Below are 18639 nucleotides of genomic sequence, written 5' to 3'. Positions count from 1 at the left end.
AGTCTAAGGCACTGCATCTCAGTAATAGAGGTGTCAYTACAGACCTTGGTTCGATCCCGGGCTGTATCACAACATGCCGTGATCGGGAGTCCCATAGGGCGGTGCGTCCCATTAGCCCAGCATCGTTTGGGTTAGGGGAGGGTTTGGCCGGGGTAGGACGTCATTGTAAAATAAGAATGTGTTCCTAACTTGCCTAGTTAAAGGTTGATATAAAAGACAAAAAAGGCTCTCTTGATGACACTCCATGCAATTAACAGTGCTGATGCTGAGCAGCATGTGTGCATCCCTAGGGAAAAGGGAGGAGAGAGGAGGAGCCAAATACAAGAGGGTTCATTCTCCCCAACATTCAGCTGGAGATGGTAGGATGGTCTACCCAGCTGGAGCTGGTAGATGGTCTAACCAGCTGGAGCTGGAAGATGGTCTACCCAGCTGGAGCTGGTAGATGATCTACCCAGCTGGAGCTGGTAGATGGTCTACCCAGCTGGAGCTGGTAGATGGTCTAACCAGCTGGAGCTGGTAGATGGTCTAACCAGCTGGAGCTGGTAGATGATCTACCCAGCTGGAGCTGGTAGATGTCTACCCAGGGCTTTTAAAATTTTCTTCCCCAGGGAACCCCGCCCAGGCAAACCGGCGACCCAGGAACCACCATCATATTTTAGCAAACATAATAATAATCCYGTCTTGTCTTATCAGGTGAATAATAGTGTAAAGTAGAAGTAATCAACATTTTAAAATTAATAKATTTGGTCATTATTTTGACCTCCCCACTGTTCATTGGAAGAGGAAGTGAAAACTGTAACATTATCTAAAAGGTACAGTATCTTGSCAGAATAGAGAACATTTTGCTGTTGTGAAWCAAATTTTCTGMAATTATACACATTATTCCCATTGACTTCTGTTACGCACRCCTCTATGAAGAGGGAACGCAACACCCTGCTACAACTCAACTCTCCGTGAAAGAGGTATGGACTGTAGGTGCGAGTAAGGATGACAAAAGGCAGAGAATTGTACCGTTTACAAGAATTTATTCCGTCACACGGTAATTTGGGGGAAAAGGGACTGGACGGAACCAAAGCAAAGAAAGTAAATATCAAAGCCCCCTCTCCTACCTTACCTGCCTACCCACTACTTACCTAACTAGCACCACCTGGTGTGCTAACCAAAATACAGGGGGTGGTCCGCTCAGGTCTTACCTAGTGTGCCTAGACAGTGAATATACTACGGGTATATGTATGCCCGTGGGCCTCTTGCCTAAGCACTCCCTAGGTGCCTTCCCTTCCCCCCTGGGAACAAACGAAACAGAATTTTACAAACAATTTCAATAATCAAAATACTGCGTCCTATTGACACACAACAGACAACCAATCAGCTCTCTCACTCAAACAATACAGGACACACTAATCATCTCCCTCTGAGAACAACACAGTATATCAGCTTCAGCCATCAGCAATCATCTCTCAGCAATCATCTCTCTCTCTCTCTGCATAATTTTTTTCCTGGACAGAACACTGGCTTTTATACAGCTTCAGAAGGAGTCTAATGTGATACAGCTGTAATTTGACGAGGGGGCGGGGTCATCTCCAATTAGCCATGGAGTCGACCAATCAGCTGCTTGGGGGATTTCAGGAAGCCATCCTGAAACACACACATAACAAACCACAACACAGAAACTGGGGAACGTAAAAACTTTAAAGATTACTTAGCTGTTTTTAAGCTAATTTACAGCAATTTTATGCATTTTGCTATTGTTAATGGTGTGTTCCTCTGCTCAAACATTATAGGATTAACATAACACGTAATTTTTGCCCAATGACTCAAACTACTGCTCTATCTATCGTTCGCTACATTACAAGGAAATGTACGTGTAGCGTTTGGCCTGAGCAAGGAGTTTGCGTCGCCAGGCAAATATAATCTGGCATTGATAAATACTGGTTAGCCTAATTTGCCTACGTAACTAACACGGGATAGTAGTTGCTCAACTGTATATTTTTCTAACAGGTTTGTCAATGAATAACATAAAAAGAGGAAAAGTGCGCAACCACATTTTCGAAATAGGACGTTGTGCATTCTAGTATTTATTAGGGGTCCCCATTAGCTGCTGCTCTTCCTGGGGTCCAAACACACCAAAGCACCCACATTACATATACAACTAAATATTAAACAGTGAACTATGTTTGTACTAAAAAACCGGTCACCCGTCTGAGCTGGTCAAACTGGATWATCCAGCAGGGCGTTCCGGGCTGGAGCTCGAGTTTTGGTTGGGTGTCATGTGACATTAATTAGCCATGCTTGAGCACAAATCAATGGAACAGGGCTAGCATCCGTGATTTGCAGAAGGGAAAAGTAGGAGGACCCATGCTGAAAGTGCAGATAAACCCAATTGAAGAGCTCATCACTCTAAATGAAGATATAACTAGAGAAAATCCTGTTTCATTGCGTGGCTTTTTGTTGTTGTTTTGATTACTGTGCGCCTTGACACGGAGTGCAAAGGTCGATTAAAGACCCCCCCAGTGCTGAAAGGAGGCGATAGTAGTTACAAAATATTCAAGGTTGATGCTGATGTTCTATTGAGGTAAGTTTGCGTCGGTTAGGTTGACTTAAAAATATATATATATATTCGTACTGTACTATCATTTGGTGTAGCATTGATGTTTGTTTACATCACCGAATTAAAAGTTGTTTGCGTTTGTTGCGTGATTTGAGTAGTCTAGGCTACCTTAACGCGTTATCGGTTAAAATGTCCTTTTAAATTAAAGATTGTTGTTATAAATACATTTGCCAACTTCGAAAGTAGAACACTAAATTGCAATGTTTATTAACTAAACATAATATATTCGCTAGGCCTATTGTTTATTAGGATATCAACGAATAACCCAGCATGCAACAATTAAACCAATGTACAAACAGAAGTGAATTTTWAATTGTGACAACTGTCTTTCCAGGGGTCAGCAAAATGAATTTCCTCCTAGAAACCCTTCAGTTGATTGTAATGTCCATTTATTACAACGTAGAGGCATTTGTCAGACTGTTCATCCCATTTAAGAAGAAAAATGTCACCGGGGAAATCGTCCTGATCACGGGGGCGGGCAGCGGCATTGGCCGGCTCATGGCAGAAAGGTTTGCCCGCCTTGGCGTCTCTCTGGTTCTGTGGGATGTCAACCAGGAGGGCATGAAGGAGACTGCAAGACTAGTGAAGGAGAAAGGGGCAACTAGGGTCCACCACTACCAGTGTGACTGCAGTGACAAGGCGGAGGTCTACAGAGTGGCTGACCAGGTAAACCACCTGATTCTAATCAACGAGTCTTTAATCAAGACTGTACTTAGTTGAATTGGTGTTGCTGCTTGGAGAAAGAGAGAGAAAAAAAAAAGCCCGCACTGATACTAGCCCCTGGTGAGTAATTATCACCTTGCCTAGTGGTCTATCAAGCATCCATTAACCTGTAATTGCAGGCTTTGCCTTGTGTGAGTAACTATTTCATTATAGTACAGTGTGAAATAGAGGTGGAGTTGCTGTTTAGTAAATGTCCATTGTTGCTGAGAGGGAAGGGAAAGCCACATGAAAGTCCTTACATGCTATTCAGTTAATGTTTCACAACTGTTATAACTGGTTTTAAACTCTGTCACGCATAAGGATCCTTCCCTGTTTAACTTGTTRGTACAAAGCAATATCACATAAGATCCTCCTCACCACAACAATGGGCTGCCAGGATAGAGGAAGCAAAAATATGTATCTGTTAATAAAAATACATAAAAAGTGAAGTACCGGGTGTGCTGAATGTTAACAAATGTTTTAAACATGTTTTTGTTCAGGTCAAGAGAGAAGTGGGGGATGTGAGCATTCTCATAAACAACGCTGGCATAGTCACAGGCAGGAATTTCATGGATGCGCCAGACTCCCTCATTGAGAAAACCATTGAAGTTAACACCATGGCACACTTTTGGGTGAGCTAATGCGCTTACAGCTCACATCTGCTACAGTGACATCAACACAACTATCTTGTCTGTTTTCTCGCCCTTGCAGTCTTTATCAATGCAGGCATTTTAAATGAGAAGGTATTATCCTAAATCAGCATATACATTTGTAAAAATGTGAATGCGTCAACTTCATTGTAGGCCTATGTCCTTTGTAGTAGCAGTTCCACCCACATCACCTCAAATAACACAGATCTGTAACAAACTGAAATTCATATTTCATTGTACAAGTTCTCCCTTTTGATTTTTTTTTTTCTTTTTCTCTAGACTTATAAAGCCTTCCTCCCAGCGATGACTGCCAACAACCATGGTCACCTGGTCAGTGTTGCTAGCACAGCGGGTATGATTGGTGTCAATGGACTAGCAGGTAAGTCACCCACTATGCATGTCTGAATGACTTACTCCAATGTTCCTCAATACTGGTCCTGAAGAGCAACAGTGTGTAGGCTTTTGTTCCAGTCAGCACCAAGACACCTGAAAGCTAATCATTGTTTGATGACTGGCTAAATCAGGTGTGTTGGGATGGGGCAATAACAAAAGCCTACACACCCCTTAACCATAGTGCAGAACATTGCCTTTGTCTTAAACTCTGGGTAGAACATAATGCAATCAAGAGACCTACCGTTGAGCTGATCGATAGAGATGTTATCAATCGACCTTGAATGTGTGACAATGTCATTTTTAACTTGTTCATATACTGTAGCTGAAGGGTCTTTTCCATAGACTGACTTGGTTAAAGAAAATGGTTCAAGAACAATGCAATTTAGTTTACATTATCTTGATGTGGAGACCTGTTTTCTATATCCTCTATGTTGGAGTGTTTTTTACTTCTATTATTTCTCTATTTTCTTTCTCTGCGTTGTTGGGAAAGGCCTGTAAGTAAGCATTTCACTGTTAGTCCACACCTGTTTATGAAGAATGTGACAAATACAATTTGATTTGAGACCCTTGTTTAACCTGCTCTACTGTATGCCAATACGTGTTTCTCTCCTGATAGATTACTGTGCCAGCAAGTTTGCTGCCATTGGCTTTGCTGAGTCTGTGGCTCTGGAGCTGCTGGCTACGGGGAAGGATGGCGTCAAGACTACCATTGTGTGTCCACACTTCATGAACACTGGCATGTTCGATGGCTGCAATTCTAAGTAAGTTATCAGCCATAATAGGTGCTATACAGGATTTCATTGAAAGTTGTCATTTTATTTTTTATTGTCACAATACACACACTATGAAGGTCAAGGGTCACATTGCATATGTATATACACTTTTCAATTGTGGACTGATAGTTACTCAATGTTGCTAGTCAACATAGCTGGTTTATTTTATATATATATATATATATATATTATGAGGTATTGAACTTAAAAATATAAATATAAATTATATTTATTTAACTAGGCAAGTCAGTTAAGAACATTTCATATTTACAGTGATGGCTTACTGGGGAACAGTGGGTTAACTGCCTTGTTCAGGGGCAGAACGACAGATTTTTACCTTGTCAGCTCGGGGATTTCGATCCACCGCCCTTTCGGTTACTGGCCCAATGCTCTAACCACTAGGCTACCTGCCACCTTATCGACTCCACAGGTGGCCTGTCTTGGTGCCTGTCCTGGAACCAGACTACGTAGCAAAGAAGATCATTGAGGCCATTTTAACTGACCAGGTCTACCTTCTGCTCCCAAAGAGCATGTATATTCTCATGGGCATGAAGAAGTGAGTATCCCTTCATGTTCTTACTCTTCTCTTCCTAATGGAAATAACATGCTGTTTTTTGCTATTTGTCACACTGAGCGATCTGCTGCCCAGACACACACGACGCATTGTCACTCCATTTCAACACTCAGAAATGGTTACAGTACATGCTCAAACTGCACAGTATAGTCATACCCACTGGTGACAACCTCTGTTTCCTCTACTATTGCTAAGGTAGGTTGCCCTCAGTCTAGTTCTCTAGCCTGCCTTCCCGCCTAAAGTAGATTAAAGTATTTCAATGGTTAATATCTGCTCTAGATGTTACATTGCATCCTTTGCGGCTTGGCTTTACTGTTCTTGACCCAAAGTAGACTGTTGGTATGGGTCTTTAATGTTTTCTTAGGACAGGCCAGGGATAGCCAAAGTTAGAGTGAGGTGGTCAGATTACAATAGACTATAAATGGGAGGGATTTTAAAGGTCCAATGCAGCAGTTTTTATCTTAGCGAAGGGCAATTTCTCAAGCAAGAAATTTGCTAGGACTGTCTGGGAGTGGGCCAGTTAGCAACGAGCAATCGGGAGGCCGGCGTCCCTCCAGAGTGGTCGCGTGCTGTTCAACAGCTATTTTGCTCATCGCCTCATTCACGAGGCACCCGCGATATGCTTTTCACGTGCTGTATTCCTTACGCAGCCCACTCGCCCTTCTCCCGACCGGCGACAGTACAGCTGCCAGTCGGAGGCAAGACACTTTTTTTACTTTAGCGTCAAGCCTGCTGCATGCCTATTCCCTTTCGCCACTTATTTTTATTATTTAAGATGCATTAGATGCCATGTCCATTTGATGAAAAGGTTTGATTTCCTAGAAGTAAGGAGGCCAGTACKGGTTCCCTGGATCAACAGGTGACAAATACATTTAGTCAAATCAAATTGTATTTTTTTTTTGACAGTGAAATGGCAACAAAATTGACATAGTAAAGGAATGAAATAAACAACATTGTAAATATACTGAAAATAAGACTAAATTAAATCAAGTACAAAAGAAACATGCAGACCAAAGAAAATAGGATGAAACTAAAATAGGCATATAGCACAGACAGTGTCTGCCCCATGTGCTGAATAACTACAGAGAATTAGCAGCATATACTTTCATTATAATTCTATCTACATAGTGCAGTTACGTGATATAACTATTGCACTGGTCCAGCAGACTAAAGTGACTAAGTCTGTACAGAATATAAATAAATGGTGGGGGTGGTAGGGTGTAGAAGTCACCCTAGGGTTCAGCTATTGGATCAGTCTTGGGGTAGAGGCTGGCTTTGGGATAGGTGGGCCGAGACTTAATGCTGACCCTCATTGTAGCAACTCCCCCTCCCCTGTGCGGCATCTCGTCTTCACGATCGGAGGCCCTTACAGGTAACGGGTGACCTGAATCTGGGCCCCCTTATCCGTGGCATCAAAGGTTGCAGGATTCTTATGAATGGTTCCTGTACACAAAGAACATTGAGTTACATTTGAATTGCACAATGTCTTACACAAGTAAAAACAAAAGTACTTTAACACTTTTTTTTATAATATCTCAACTAATTTGAAGAATTAGTCTTTAGAAACTAGTAATTGAAACATGTTGTGGTGATGTCAAGCCGGTTTGACAGGATGCAAGGTAGCATCTGCCACATTGTTGACTTCAGGTCCTTGGCACCCTTACAACCAGACACCTAAGCTACAAATGTAAAAGTATTAGGAATTACACACGTTAGATGTCCCTCCCAAACCCCCTATATTTTATATTATTTTATTGTGAAAGTCTGAGAAGTCAGATTTCCAGTAAGTATTTAAATGTAATATAAATGCCTCATGTTAAAGTTCTGAGCAGAGGAATTTTGAAGATGAAGTCACGTCAGGGTACAACGATTGCAACAACTGGGTCAAAGTTGAATGTCTCTTGCTCTTTCCCGGAAAAAGCAATGGCTACGTACAATTCTGAGCACACTTACAAGTCTGTCCTGCTGGTCCCCCATCCGGAGATTGAGATCATCTCCAACTGCCCGATTGGCCTGTTGATAGGCTAACAAGGTATTCATCTTGTTATCCATCTCAAGCGTCCGATACCACCTGGACCTATAGGAAAAAATAAGCAGTTAATCACAGTCAAACTCCTGAAAATCAAATCAAATTGTATTTGGCATATGCTCCGAATACAACAGGTGTAGTAGACCTTACTGTGAAATGCTTACTTACAAGCCCTTAACCAACAATGCAGTTCAAGAAATGGAGTTAAGAAAATATTTAGTAAATAACGTATAAAAAAAAAACCCACACAAAATAAAAACGAGGCTATATACAGGGGGTACTGGTACAGAGTCAATGTACAGGTTAGTCGAGGTAATTTGTACWTGTAGGTAGGGTTAACGTGACTATGCATAGATAATAAAACGGCGAGTAGCAGCAGTGTAAGAATGCAAATAGTCCTGGTAGCCATTTGCATTTGATTAATTGTTCAGCAGTCTTATGGCTTGGGGGAAGAAACTGTTAAGGAGCCTTTTGGACCTAGACTTGGCACTCCGGTACTGCTTGTTGTGCGGTAGCAGAGAGAACAATCTAACTTGGGTGACTGGAGTCTTTGACAATTTTTTGGGGCATTCCTCTGACACCGCCTAGTGTATATAGGTCCTGGATGGCAGGAAGCTTGGCCCCAGTGATGTACTGGGCCGTACACACTATCCTCTGTAACGCCTTAACGTCGGATGCCGAGCAGTTGCCATACCAGGCGATGACACAAACGATCAGGATGCTCTCGATGGTGCAGCTGTAAAAGTTTTTGAGGATCTGGGGACCCATGCCAAATCGTTTCAATCTCCTGAGGGGTAAAGGTGTGGTCGTGCCCTATTCACGACTCTTGGTGTGTTTGGACCGTGATAGTTCGTTGGTGATGTGGACACCAATGAACTTGAAGCTCTCAACCTGCTCCACTACAGCCCTGACGATGAGAATGGGGGCATGCTCGGTCCTCCTTTTCCTGTAGTCCATAATCATCTCGTTTGTCTTGCTCACGTTGAGGGAGAGGTTGTTGTCCTRGCACCACACCGCAGAGAGGTGTTTAGTCCCAAGGTTCTTGGCTTAGTGATGAGCTTTGGGCATTGTGGTGTTGAACGCTGAGCTGTAGTCAATAAACAGTATTCTCACATAGATGTTACTTTTGTCCAGCTGGGAAAGGGCAKTGTGGAGTGTGATTGACATTGCATCATCTGTTGGGGCGAATTGGAGTGAGTCTAGTGTTTCTGGGATGAAGGTGTTGTGAGCCGACAGTCGTCTGGAACAGCAGGTGCTCTCATACATGCTTCAGTGAGCAACACTGTTTAAAGCAGTTTAGGGAGTGTCATTTCTTTAACAAAGCAACTGAAACTGTTTTTTGAACAACAAAAAAAAGCACTTGAACCCCCCCCCCCCCTAGCTCTGACTGTACTGATAGCTTTGTTATTAAGAACAAATGTACTTTCTATGTCTGTGATGTGGTTGTCCCACCTAGCTATATTAAAATGAATGCACTAACTGTACGTCCCTCCTTTACTTTTAGATTTGTGTGTATTGTTGTGACTTGTTAGCTCCAACAGTGCAATAGTATCTATGAACATAAGCATTTCACTACACATGCAATAACATCTGCTAAATATGTAGTGTGACCGATTTTAATAAGTGTCTGCTAAATGACTCAAATGTAGCATAGTATATAAAACGAATGAAAAATGTAGGCTCTAAACTAAATTAGGTGTAGTGTCAYTTATGTCATCTTTGATTATTTGAATGCATTGTTTCCTCGTGTGGTTGTTTCCAAATCAAATTTTTAATCACATTATGTAGGTTAAGGTTTTATAAATCACAATAAAAACAGCTTGCAGCTTCTGGCTATGGTTAGCTGGAAGGTTGCAGTCCTGAATTAGAGAAATCCTAGCTATTGTCTTTTTCAAATGAACTCATGGTTTACCTAGGGATTCCTCTGAGTGGAGGCTAAATGCCAGAGATGCAAATCACATCTTTCACGGCAAACTCTGCTGGCGGTAGGAATGTATATCCTTGGGGGTTGCGACAGCGGGAAATAGACAGTAGGGGGGAAATGTTTTTGCTTTAATTTATGTTTTTATGCAAGAGCTGTTTGAAAAGGCCGCCTGTTTTTTGTGGATGGAGTTTTTGCCTGCTTGGKGAYAACACCAGGCGGTAAATTAGTTAATAGACAAATAAGAGTTCAAACCTTTCTGCCAATAACTGCTAGTTTTCCTTTCCCTACTCACTCCACTTACAGACAGTTCTTGCTTGAGAATTTGCTCTTCGCTAAGAAGCATTTAAAAAAAATGTTTTAACCATTTTTAAATGAAACCAATCACAGTAAGGTACTTATTTAATATTGAGATAAAATTGGCTACATTGGGCTTTTTTTTTAAGGGAAAGACCAAAATGGTTACCGGCCATAGTTGACTGGACTAAGGCCAATGGATCAACCTGAGACTCTGCCGTTAAATTGCCTTGTGTAACAGCAAGGTTTAAGCTGGTCATCGACCTTGGTGACCTAGCATATAAATTGTGCCCTTAATGGTGCTTGTGTCTTTTATAGATGGTCAGAAAGAAGGGACGTGGGTGGTTTTTCACTGCACACAGTTCAACTTAGTTGAGCTGGGTTGCCAAGCATTCCAGACAATGTGATATCATTCACAACCCCTTGTCTTTGTATCTCCATAAGCTTGCCAGTACCGGTAAACACTTACCAAGACTACTTATGCATTGATGCCAATTACGGATCAGTCGCCGATAAAGCAGCACCTGGTTGAGTGGGCAAGCAAGACTTTTATTTAACACCGATTTATTCAGACCTAGACCTGATTAGGACCGCAGTTGAATATGATTATCTGCAACCTCAACATTTAAATCTACAYCAAAGCCTTTTTGTGTTATGGAAATGTCCTTGARACAGGTGTGGTAGAAAGAAAGCTTTCAGAAATTTGGCCCGGTTTTGTCTTAATTTGGGGCGATTTGCATGGCTACATTTGTTCCTTGAGGCCTTTGAGTGGGAGTTGTTGGCTTCCTGTTGAATACAACACAATACACCCATGACTAATATAGTAGACTTAATCACTCACCACCAATTAGACTGACTGATTAAGACATGAAATGGCTTCTCTTGTTATTAACATATTGAGTAGTGCAGTTATGGGGTTATTATGCCCTTTGAAATRCGTTTTGTTGCTGGACCGGAAGACATTCAAACCGCATTTATTATGCTCTGAATAATTTATTGTATTTTCATCAGWTTTCTGTTTTTAATTAAGATTTAATTTAGTCCCACTGTGATTACCAGTTTGCCTAAATGACTTGCTGTAGTTTGGTCTAATGAAGTCATTCTGAYTCTTTCAATTCCAGACTAGTTTGTTCTCATAATCGGCTTTAAGTTGTGTGTTGCAGTGATCGTTGCTAATATGTAGCCTAATTGACTGTTCTCACCTTCACAGGATTTTACCCTTTAAGACTGGCAATCTGCTGGGGATGTACCTGGGAGCATTCAACTTTATGGATGCCTTCAAAGGACGCGTCAAGAAAGAGTAGTGAAGAAGACGAGACCAACCACACATACTAAGTACATTTTGTCTCAGACTCAAAGGTGATTAATACTGCCTATCATGTTTATCTGTTTTTTTCCCTTAAATGTTTAATTCTTATTTAACTAATTTTAGTGTATGACGAAAAGCCTACATGCTAGTTTACATCGGCAGACGAGGGATATGTGTAGGCTATATCGGGTAATAAAATACGGCTAAATATGTAACATGTTTGACCACTATGTATTTTCATAGCATCAACACAAGTAGACTTGAGTTTTTTGGATCAACACACTCAATATGAAATGTTTGAGTTATATTCACTTCATGAAGTTCATGCTGTGTATGTTAGCTCCCTACACTGACAGGCTCAATAGCAAAATGTGGTTCCTTTTTCACTCTATCGTTCAGTGGGTACTGCCCCCCTTTTTTTCACATTTTATAATGCGTCCCCTTTTTGGCCTGAAGCAACATTGGAAGGGTTTGTATTGTTGATGCTCTTTTCTTTTTTTCTTTATACACCCATTGTTGTGGGTGTGTTGAGATGATGTAATTGTTCACATGGGTGTTTTTTAGAACATATTGTGCATGTAATTATCTAACGGCCAAGTAGAGAAACTCAGGAAAAAGTGTCATGTAAGAGATCATTACCTGTGTGTACTGAACTAGTTTGTTAATTCTACAGTAGCCATCGAAGATTGTTTACTCTATCGCCACTAGGAATGTTATGATAAATGATAGTATGCACCAAACAAACTCATTTTCCAAWCTGTTATTCTCTTAACTGGACCTCCTACCCATTTTATATTTGGATTTACTGACAGGTATTTATTTATTGCTTAATCATTTACAATGTTTTACTTTGACATTGAAGATGAGATGACTGCGTGACWTAACTCATTTTATTTAAATGGTCGGTCATGTTTACATTTTAATAACCACAATAGCATTGTTTACATGTAACATTGTTGTTATTTGAATAAGTACTTTTAAGAGTAAAAAGTACTTATTTAGCTTTGCGCTTGAAAAATAAAGTTAGAAAGTAGTCTTGTCAGGCTTTTTTCCCTAATGGCTTCTAGAATCACTAACACGGTCCTAGTGTGCTTAATTATTGAATGTATGATCATAGCCCCATCTTGTGGCGAATGAAAACCCGTTCTAATCCTGTCTCTAACCACGTTTCCATCCAACAATTTCATGYGGATGAAGTATGCTACTTGACGCATGAAGAAATTGACAACCGGGCTGATGTAAACAATTTTGTAATCGTCAATAGACAATTTGTTCGTTCGACATGGTAGGACCGTTTTGTGTCAGTAAAATGTTTTATGCGAGAAATGGCGGTGGAAATGCCTTTATGCGCAAATATTGATATAATTACCATCCTATCGAAGTAAACTTGTGTGGTCCTCCCACTACGACTCAGGAAAGCATGCAGTTTAGGCTACAGATTAAATAAATGATGAACTTCAAAGGGTGGTGAATGTGCACGGTGATGAGCGCGATGCTATTTGCCAATAAATAGCGAGGGTGGCTGCTGTTTGACAAATACAACTAATATCGCTTCTATCCATTATTTCACATAAATGGCCTACCCRCACAGTATCTGCGAGTGGTTGGATTGAGCGCGACTGCCAAAACCAGAGTGGGCACATTTGCTATATAACGTAGAGTTTCTGTGACAAAACCATCAGTTAATTCAATGGAAAYCCATTTAACGTGTACTTTTCATTCGGTACATGGGAATTTAAAGGCAAAATAAATTGAAACTGTTTTTGGAGTAAATTGTTTGCCGAATACTTTTGAAGGTCGTGATGTCACGTAACTATTAGCTCCACATGAAACGGGTATGTTGGGAGGGCATATTAGGGTGTCGCCAATTTATTAATGCGTAATGGAAACACTTCAAGCGCTACATTTTTATTCGCCACTAGTTTTTTTGTTTTGTGTGACGTCATTACGTCCAGCTGTTTATCGACACAACGAAGCCAGGTAAATTGGAAGCTTGTGTAGTAGGGCTTTGTAAACAAAAAGGGAGTAAGTCATTGATCTACGGGACTTTAATGAGGACCAGCTAACCTTTTAATACAGGATGCAGTGGTAAATCTGTCACTAGTGATAAAACGAATGGCGCAATGGTAGCTGCATCCAAAGGTTTAAGAGTAGTGGCTGCTGCAATCTGGTTAATGGTGTCACCATAATCAAGATCTGGCAGGAAAGTCGACTATACAATCTTCTTCCTGCTATTTAGGGAGAGGCAAGATATATTTCAAAAAAATAATCCYACTTTAAATCTTAGCTTTTTAACTACACTATATATACCAAAGTATGTGGACACTCAGGCTATTTCAGCCACACTCGTTGCTGACMGATGTATAAAATCGAGCACACCGCYATGCAATCTCCATAGACAAACATTGGCAGTAGAATGGCCTTACTGAAGAGCTCAGTGACATTCAACGTGGCACCGTCATAGGATGCCACCTTTCCAGTAAGTCAAATTTCTGCCCTGCTARAGCTGCCCCRGTCAACTGTAAGTGCTGTTATTGTGAAATAGAAACATCTAGGAGCAGCATTAGCTTAGCTGCAAAGTGGTAGGCCACACAAGCTCACCGAACGGGACCGTTGAGTGCTGAAGCGTGTAGTGCGTACAAATCGTCTGTCCACAGTTGCAACACTCACTACCGAGTTCAACACTGCCTCTGGAAGGAATATCAGCACAATAACTGTTTGTCGGGAGCTTCATGAAATAGGTTTCCATGGCCGAGCAGCTGCACACAAACCTAAGATCACCATGCGCAATGCCAAGCGTCGGCTGGAGTGGAGTAAAACTCTCCGCCATTGGACTCTAGAGCAGTGGAAACGTGTTCTCTGGAGTGATGAATTATGCTTTACCATCTGGCAGTCCGATGGAYGAATCTCGGTTTGGCGGATGCCAGGAGAACACTACCTGCCCCAATGCATAGTGCATGTAAAGTTTGGTGGAGGAAAAATGGTCTGGGGCTGTTTTTCATGGTTCGGGCTAAGCCCCTTAGATCCAGTGAAGGGAAATCTTCATGCATACAATTACATTCTAGACAATTCTGTGCTTCCAACTTTGTGGYAACAGTTTGGGCAAAGCCCTTTCCTGTTTCAGCACGACAATGCCCCCGTGCACAAAGCGAGGTCCATACAGAAGTAGCTTGTTGAGATCAGTGTGGATGAACTTGACTGCCCTGCACAGAGCCCTGACCTCAACCCCATCGAACACCTTTGGGATGAATTGGAACATAGACCGCGAGCCAGGCCTTATCACCCAACAGCAGTGCCGACCTCACTAATGCTCTTGTGGATGAATGGAAGCAAGTCCCTTCAGCAATGTTCCAACATCTGGTGGAAAGCCTTCCCAGAAGAGTGGAGGCTGTTATAGAAGCAAAGGAGAGACCAACTCCATGATTTTGGAATGAGATGGTCAACGAGCAGGTGTCCACATACTTTTGGTAATGTAGTGTAGCTCATCCATATGTTTTATTAAGTCTTTGTCAATGCAGATGGCCAAATATTTGTAGGCGGGAACCCGATCAATGGGAGAACCATCCAATGAATAAATATGTAGTCCATCTGAAACATTCTTGCAAGAACTAGAGAACAACATGTCTTTAGTCTTGCTTGCATTAAGTACACGTTTTAACCAACCAGGGCTTTATGTAAGGTAACAAGGTCAGATTGCAGCTSTAACACAGCTTGTTCAACAGTTGGGGCAAGTTTTAGCAGATAGACCAATATATTTTTATAAATAGTAAAGAGAACAGGTCCCAGTACCGACCCCTGCAGTACACCTTTTGTACTATCCAGAAAACTAGATTTAATACCAGAGGTCACACATTGAGTCCTGTCTTAGATATTTTTCAAACCACTTGTAAGAAGCCTGATCCAGGCTTATTTCAGTCATCCTTTGATAAAAAATTTGATGGTCAACGGCATAAAAAGGCCTTGGCAACATAGCTACTGTATGCATATTGCTCAAGTCATGGCTAACTGCATACATGGAGTGTGTCTGAAAGTGGGCATGTTAACAGAAGTSGGAGGATCAACAGAAGTGGGTGTATGGAAAGCGAATCAACTAATTGGTCAGATTTGTTGCCACTCAAGACTGTTTTGCATGGCTGATTGGGCTTCACAACGAGTCAATTGTTGAAAACTGTTGCATTTCAGTTAAGCCTAACCTTTTTCCTAAACGTAACCTCATTCTTCTAACCTGCCACATTATTATCCCGACCTGCTATGTAAATTCTCTTATCCTGCTACGTTAGATCTCATAACCTACTATGTAAACATTATGCTGACCAGCTGTGCACCTGGCTACAGTCGATCTAACTAACCGATAACGGAGCGCTGATGTTACACCACCGTTGTCCATCCACTGATGTACACCCATCGCTTGTGGTCCATCCACTGATTACACCCATCCCTGTTGTCCATCCACTGATGTTACACCCATCGCTGTTGTCCATCACTGATTAACCATCGCTGTCCATCCACTGATGTTACACCCCATCGCTGTTGGTCCATCCACTGATGTTACACCCATCGCTGTTGTCCATCCACTGATGTTACACCCATCGCTGTTGGTCCATCCACTGATGTTACACCATCGCTGTTGGTCCATCCACTGATGTTACACCCATCGCTGTTGTCATCCACTGATGTTACAGCCCATCGCTGTTGTCACCCCATATTTTGCAACGCCCACTTTCAGACGCACTCCAAGTATGAAGTTGCACATACTTGCAGCGCTCTCGCTCGCGGTGTACAATGTCAAGCAGGCTAGTCATCAAATCCAGATGTTGTTGTGTCATGTGTAGAGAAGTGCAATCCTATTATCCATAGATGTGAAGTACAGTTGACTTACTGATTAAATATTGTTCAACTAATGCTGACCTTGGTGTAGGCTTGTATAGTCTTATATGGAAGAAGGGGAGTCCTACTGATTAGTGTCATGGTTGGTGTGAATTAGGGTTGTTAGCCTGTCACAGTAGATGTCAACCCTCTGACAAATGCATGTATTACTATTAATGTAGGCTTTTAATGTTAATAATGATAAGGTGTTTCTAGTTGCAGTATTCAGGTTCAGGTATGTAGAGTTTTAAAGGGTTCATGAAATGYTTTGTATTTTTGCTGATGTTTAGTATACCCTTTGCATGTGTCAATTGTGGGGAAATACATTGTAAAAATTCTGTAGGTTGGAATATTATTTCGAACATTGCCTTTCTACATTTTGTTCACTGGAGGGTACTGTGGTCATACAGAGGGGGATATAGCCTACTGTTATTTGAACCCTCAGAAGCCTAGCAGACTGAGGACTGTAGTTTGGCTGGCTGTAAGGAGGCGCAAGTGTCAAATGCAAGTTAATTGGCAATTTCGTCATGTAAAAACTGGCACACTGGCATTTTTGAGCCCTAACGCCATGTTCAGCAATTTACCTGTCTAACATCAGCTCACTTGCGCAGTGGGAGGGTGGCAAGATTTGAGGTGTGTCTTTAAAAACTTGCAAAAGTGACAATTTCAAAGGGAAGTTTTAAGACCCACAAAAAGCGAGTCTTAGMGGTAATGCAGTTGATAATGGCATGGATTTTGAGAGCGGAGGCRCATGTTCTTCTATGGTATATTGGCGATCGCACAATTTTATGTGCATTCTGCCACATACTGTGCGGCATGGAAACTAGTCCCAAAAACTACCAAACTACCCAAAAATAAATATACTAAACTAAAACAAACAACATTTCTGTAAAAAGTCTTCAGATTTCAAAACCTTAAGTCCCCAAAACTTTCTGCTGTAGCCACAATAATGTCCAGTTTCTCAGATTTCTCTGACTTGTGCAGTACAGTTTATAACTGTGGCAATGAACGCAACAAAAACCACCATTTTAACACACGGTATCTTTTGACTGGCAGCAAACATTTACTACAGGCTGTGATGCGTCCACTACCATACCATCACTAGCATCACTTGTTTTCTGAATTATGTTAATCGCCTCTGCATGGGAGATTCGATTGACCGCTCTAACTTTTGCCACCTCAATGTCCTTCACCCTTACAGGGCACTCCAGGATCCCCAACACAAACATCATTTGGTTTCCATGTGCCATATATTTTTCAATTGTGCTGTGATGTTTTACATAATTTCTTAACCTTTCCAATCTTATAGTATCCACAGATTGTGAGCTAAAGATGAAAACCTTTCCTACGAGTATTATTATATTATTTATTGACTGACTATGGCTTTCTAAATCACCCAACACTGCTATTTGTAAGGTTAATTTTAAGTGCATGTTGGGATTTCTTAACCATCCCTGAACCTTTTACCAGAAACAAGCTACATGGGTGCAATACTAGAATAAATGATCTATTGATTCTGAGTCTTTCGCAGCAAAGTTTACAGAGCTGAGATTGTTGTATGCCCAGTGGCGACTCGTCATTCAGGGCAGGTGGAGCCCCACCTGTTTTGAGCCCCACATTTCTAGCTAAATTTGTTTAAAAAWAWATATATATTATAMTTTTTTTGCTGGGGGCTTGCCTATTTTTCATGTTATTTTGGCATTAATACGTGTCACATTTCAGTTTGCAAACAATGTAAAAAAATATATAATTGAGTTAATAAAGCCGCATACAAACATGGTCTCTTTTTTTGTTTTCTTGAGTAAAGGAGCTCCAAAATGCAGGTGTTTTTGCCTAGCTCAGYGCTTTCTGTGGTGTTGGGGCAAGCCATCAGAAAATACGGAGCGTTGCGCYGTGATTGGCTCAGTGTTCTGTCACTCATGGGGACACTACGTCACCACCAAGTCTAAGGGGAGAGCTCGAAAATTYAAGCCCYTTGGGTGCTGCCATAGAGTTACATTAGAAGTGCCCATCCAAAAAGGCTCAAGGTCATTGGCCACAGATACAATTACATCAAATCATGTTATATCTACAGTAGCTTTAATTGGACTGATTATGTCATCATACTTTCAAAATCTTAGCTAGCAGTCGTCATCATCATGACTCAAGTCGACAATCTACTGGCAAATCCTTTTTAATCCTTTTCATATGAAGAGAAATTATACATAAAATGCATCGGTGCTCATCGGCCATGAACATTACACAACAAGTTGGAAATCGCAAATTCAACAATGAGTGGTTTGGAAGGAATCAGTGSCTAACTGCAAGCATTGCAAAGCAATCACCAGCCTGCTATTCAGTGGAGTGGCTGTGTGGTCCCAAGTCGGAAAAAAAGTCCCTTAATTTTAAAGTTTAAAATGATAAACATTCAACATTCAACATTGGCCATGCTGTCAATGAAKCATGAATGCCTCCATTTTTGTGGTAATTCTGCAATCAGTTGGCTGTAAATTTGGATTGAGCAGATATTCCCATATA

The 18639-nt window shown here is 41.3% G+C and overlaps 1 protein-coding gene across 1 annotated transcript; it reads left to right on the top strand.

Moving 5' to 3' along the window:
* Positions 1-2118: 2118 nt before the first annotated feature.
* Positions 2119-12290, top strand: LOC111957130 (epidermal retinol dehydrogenase 2). Its single transcript, XM_023977864.2, has 7 exons — positions 2119-2572; positions 2943-3274; positions 3811-3942; positions 4240-4339; positions 4970-5114; positions 5557-5682; positions 11158-12290. Exons 2-7 carry the CDS (start codon positions 2954-2956, stop codon positions 11249-11251), a joined length of 918 nt encoding a protein of 305 aa, XP_023833632.1. The 5' UTR covers positions 2119-2572; positions 2943-2953; the 3' UTR covers positions 11252-12290.
* Positions 12291-18639: the final 6349 nt, after the last annotated feature.

The sequence above is a fragment of the Salvelinus sp. IW2-2015 genome, linkage group LG32 (assembly GCF_002910315.2).
Source record: "Salvelinus sp. IW2-2015 linkage group LG32, ASM291031v2, whole genome shotgun sequence".
Classification (NCBI taxonomy): domain Eukaryota; kingdom Metazoa; phylum Chordata; class Actinopteri; order Salmoniformes; family Salmonidae; genus Salvelinus; species Salvelinus sp. IW2-2015.
Note: the sequence above shows the minus strand (reverse complement) of the source record. Positions and strands in the feature narration are given on the sequence as shown.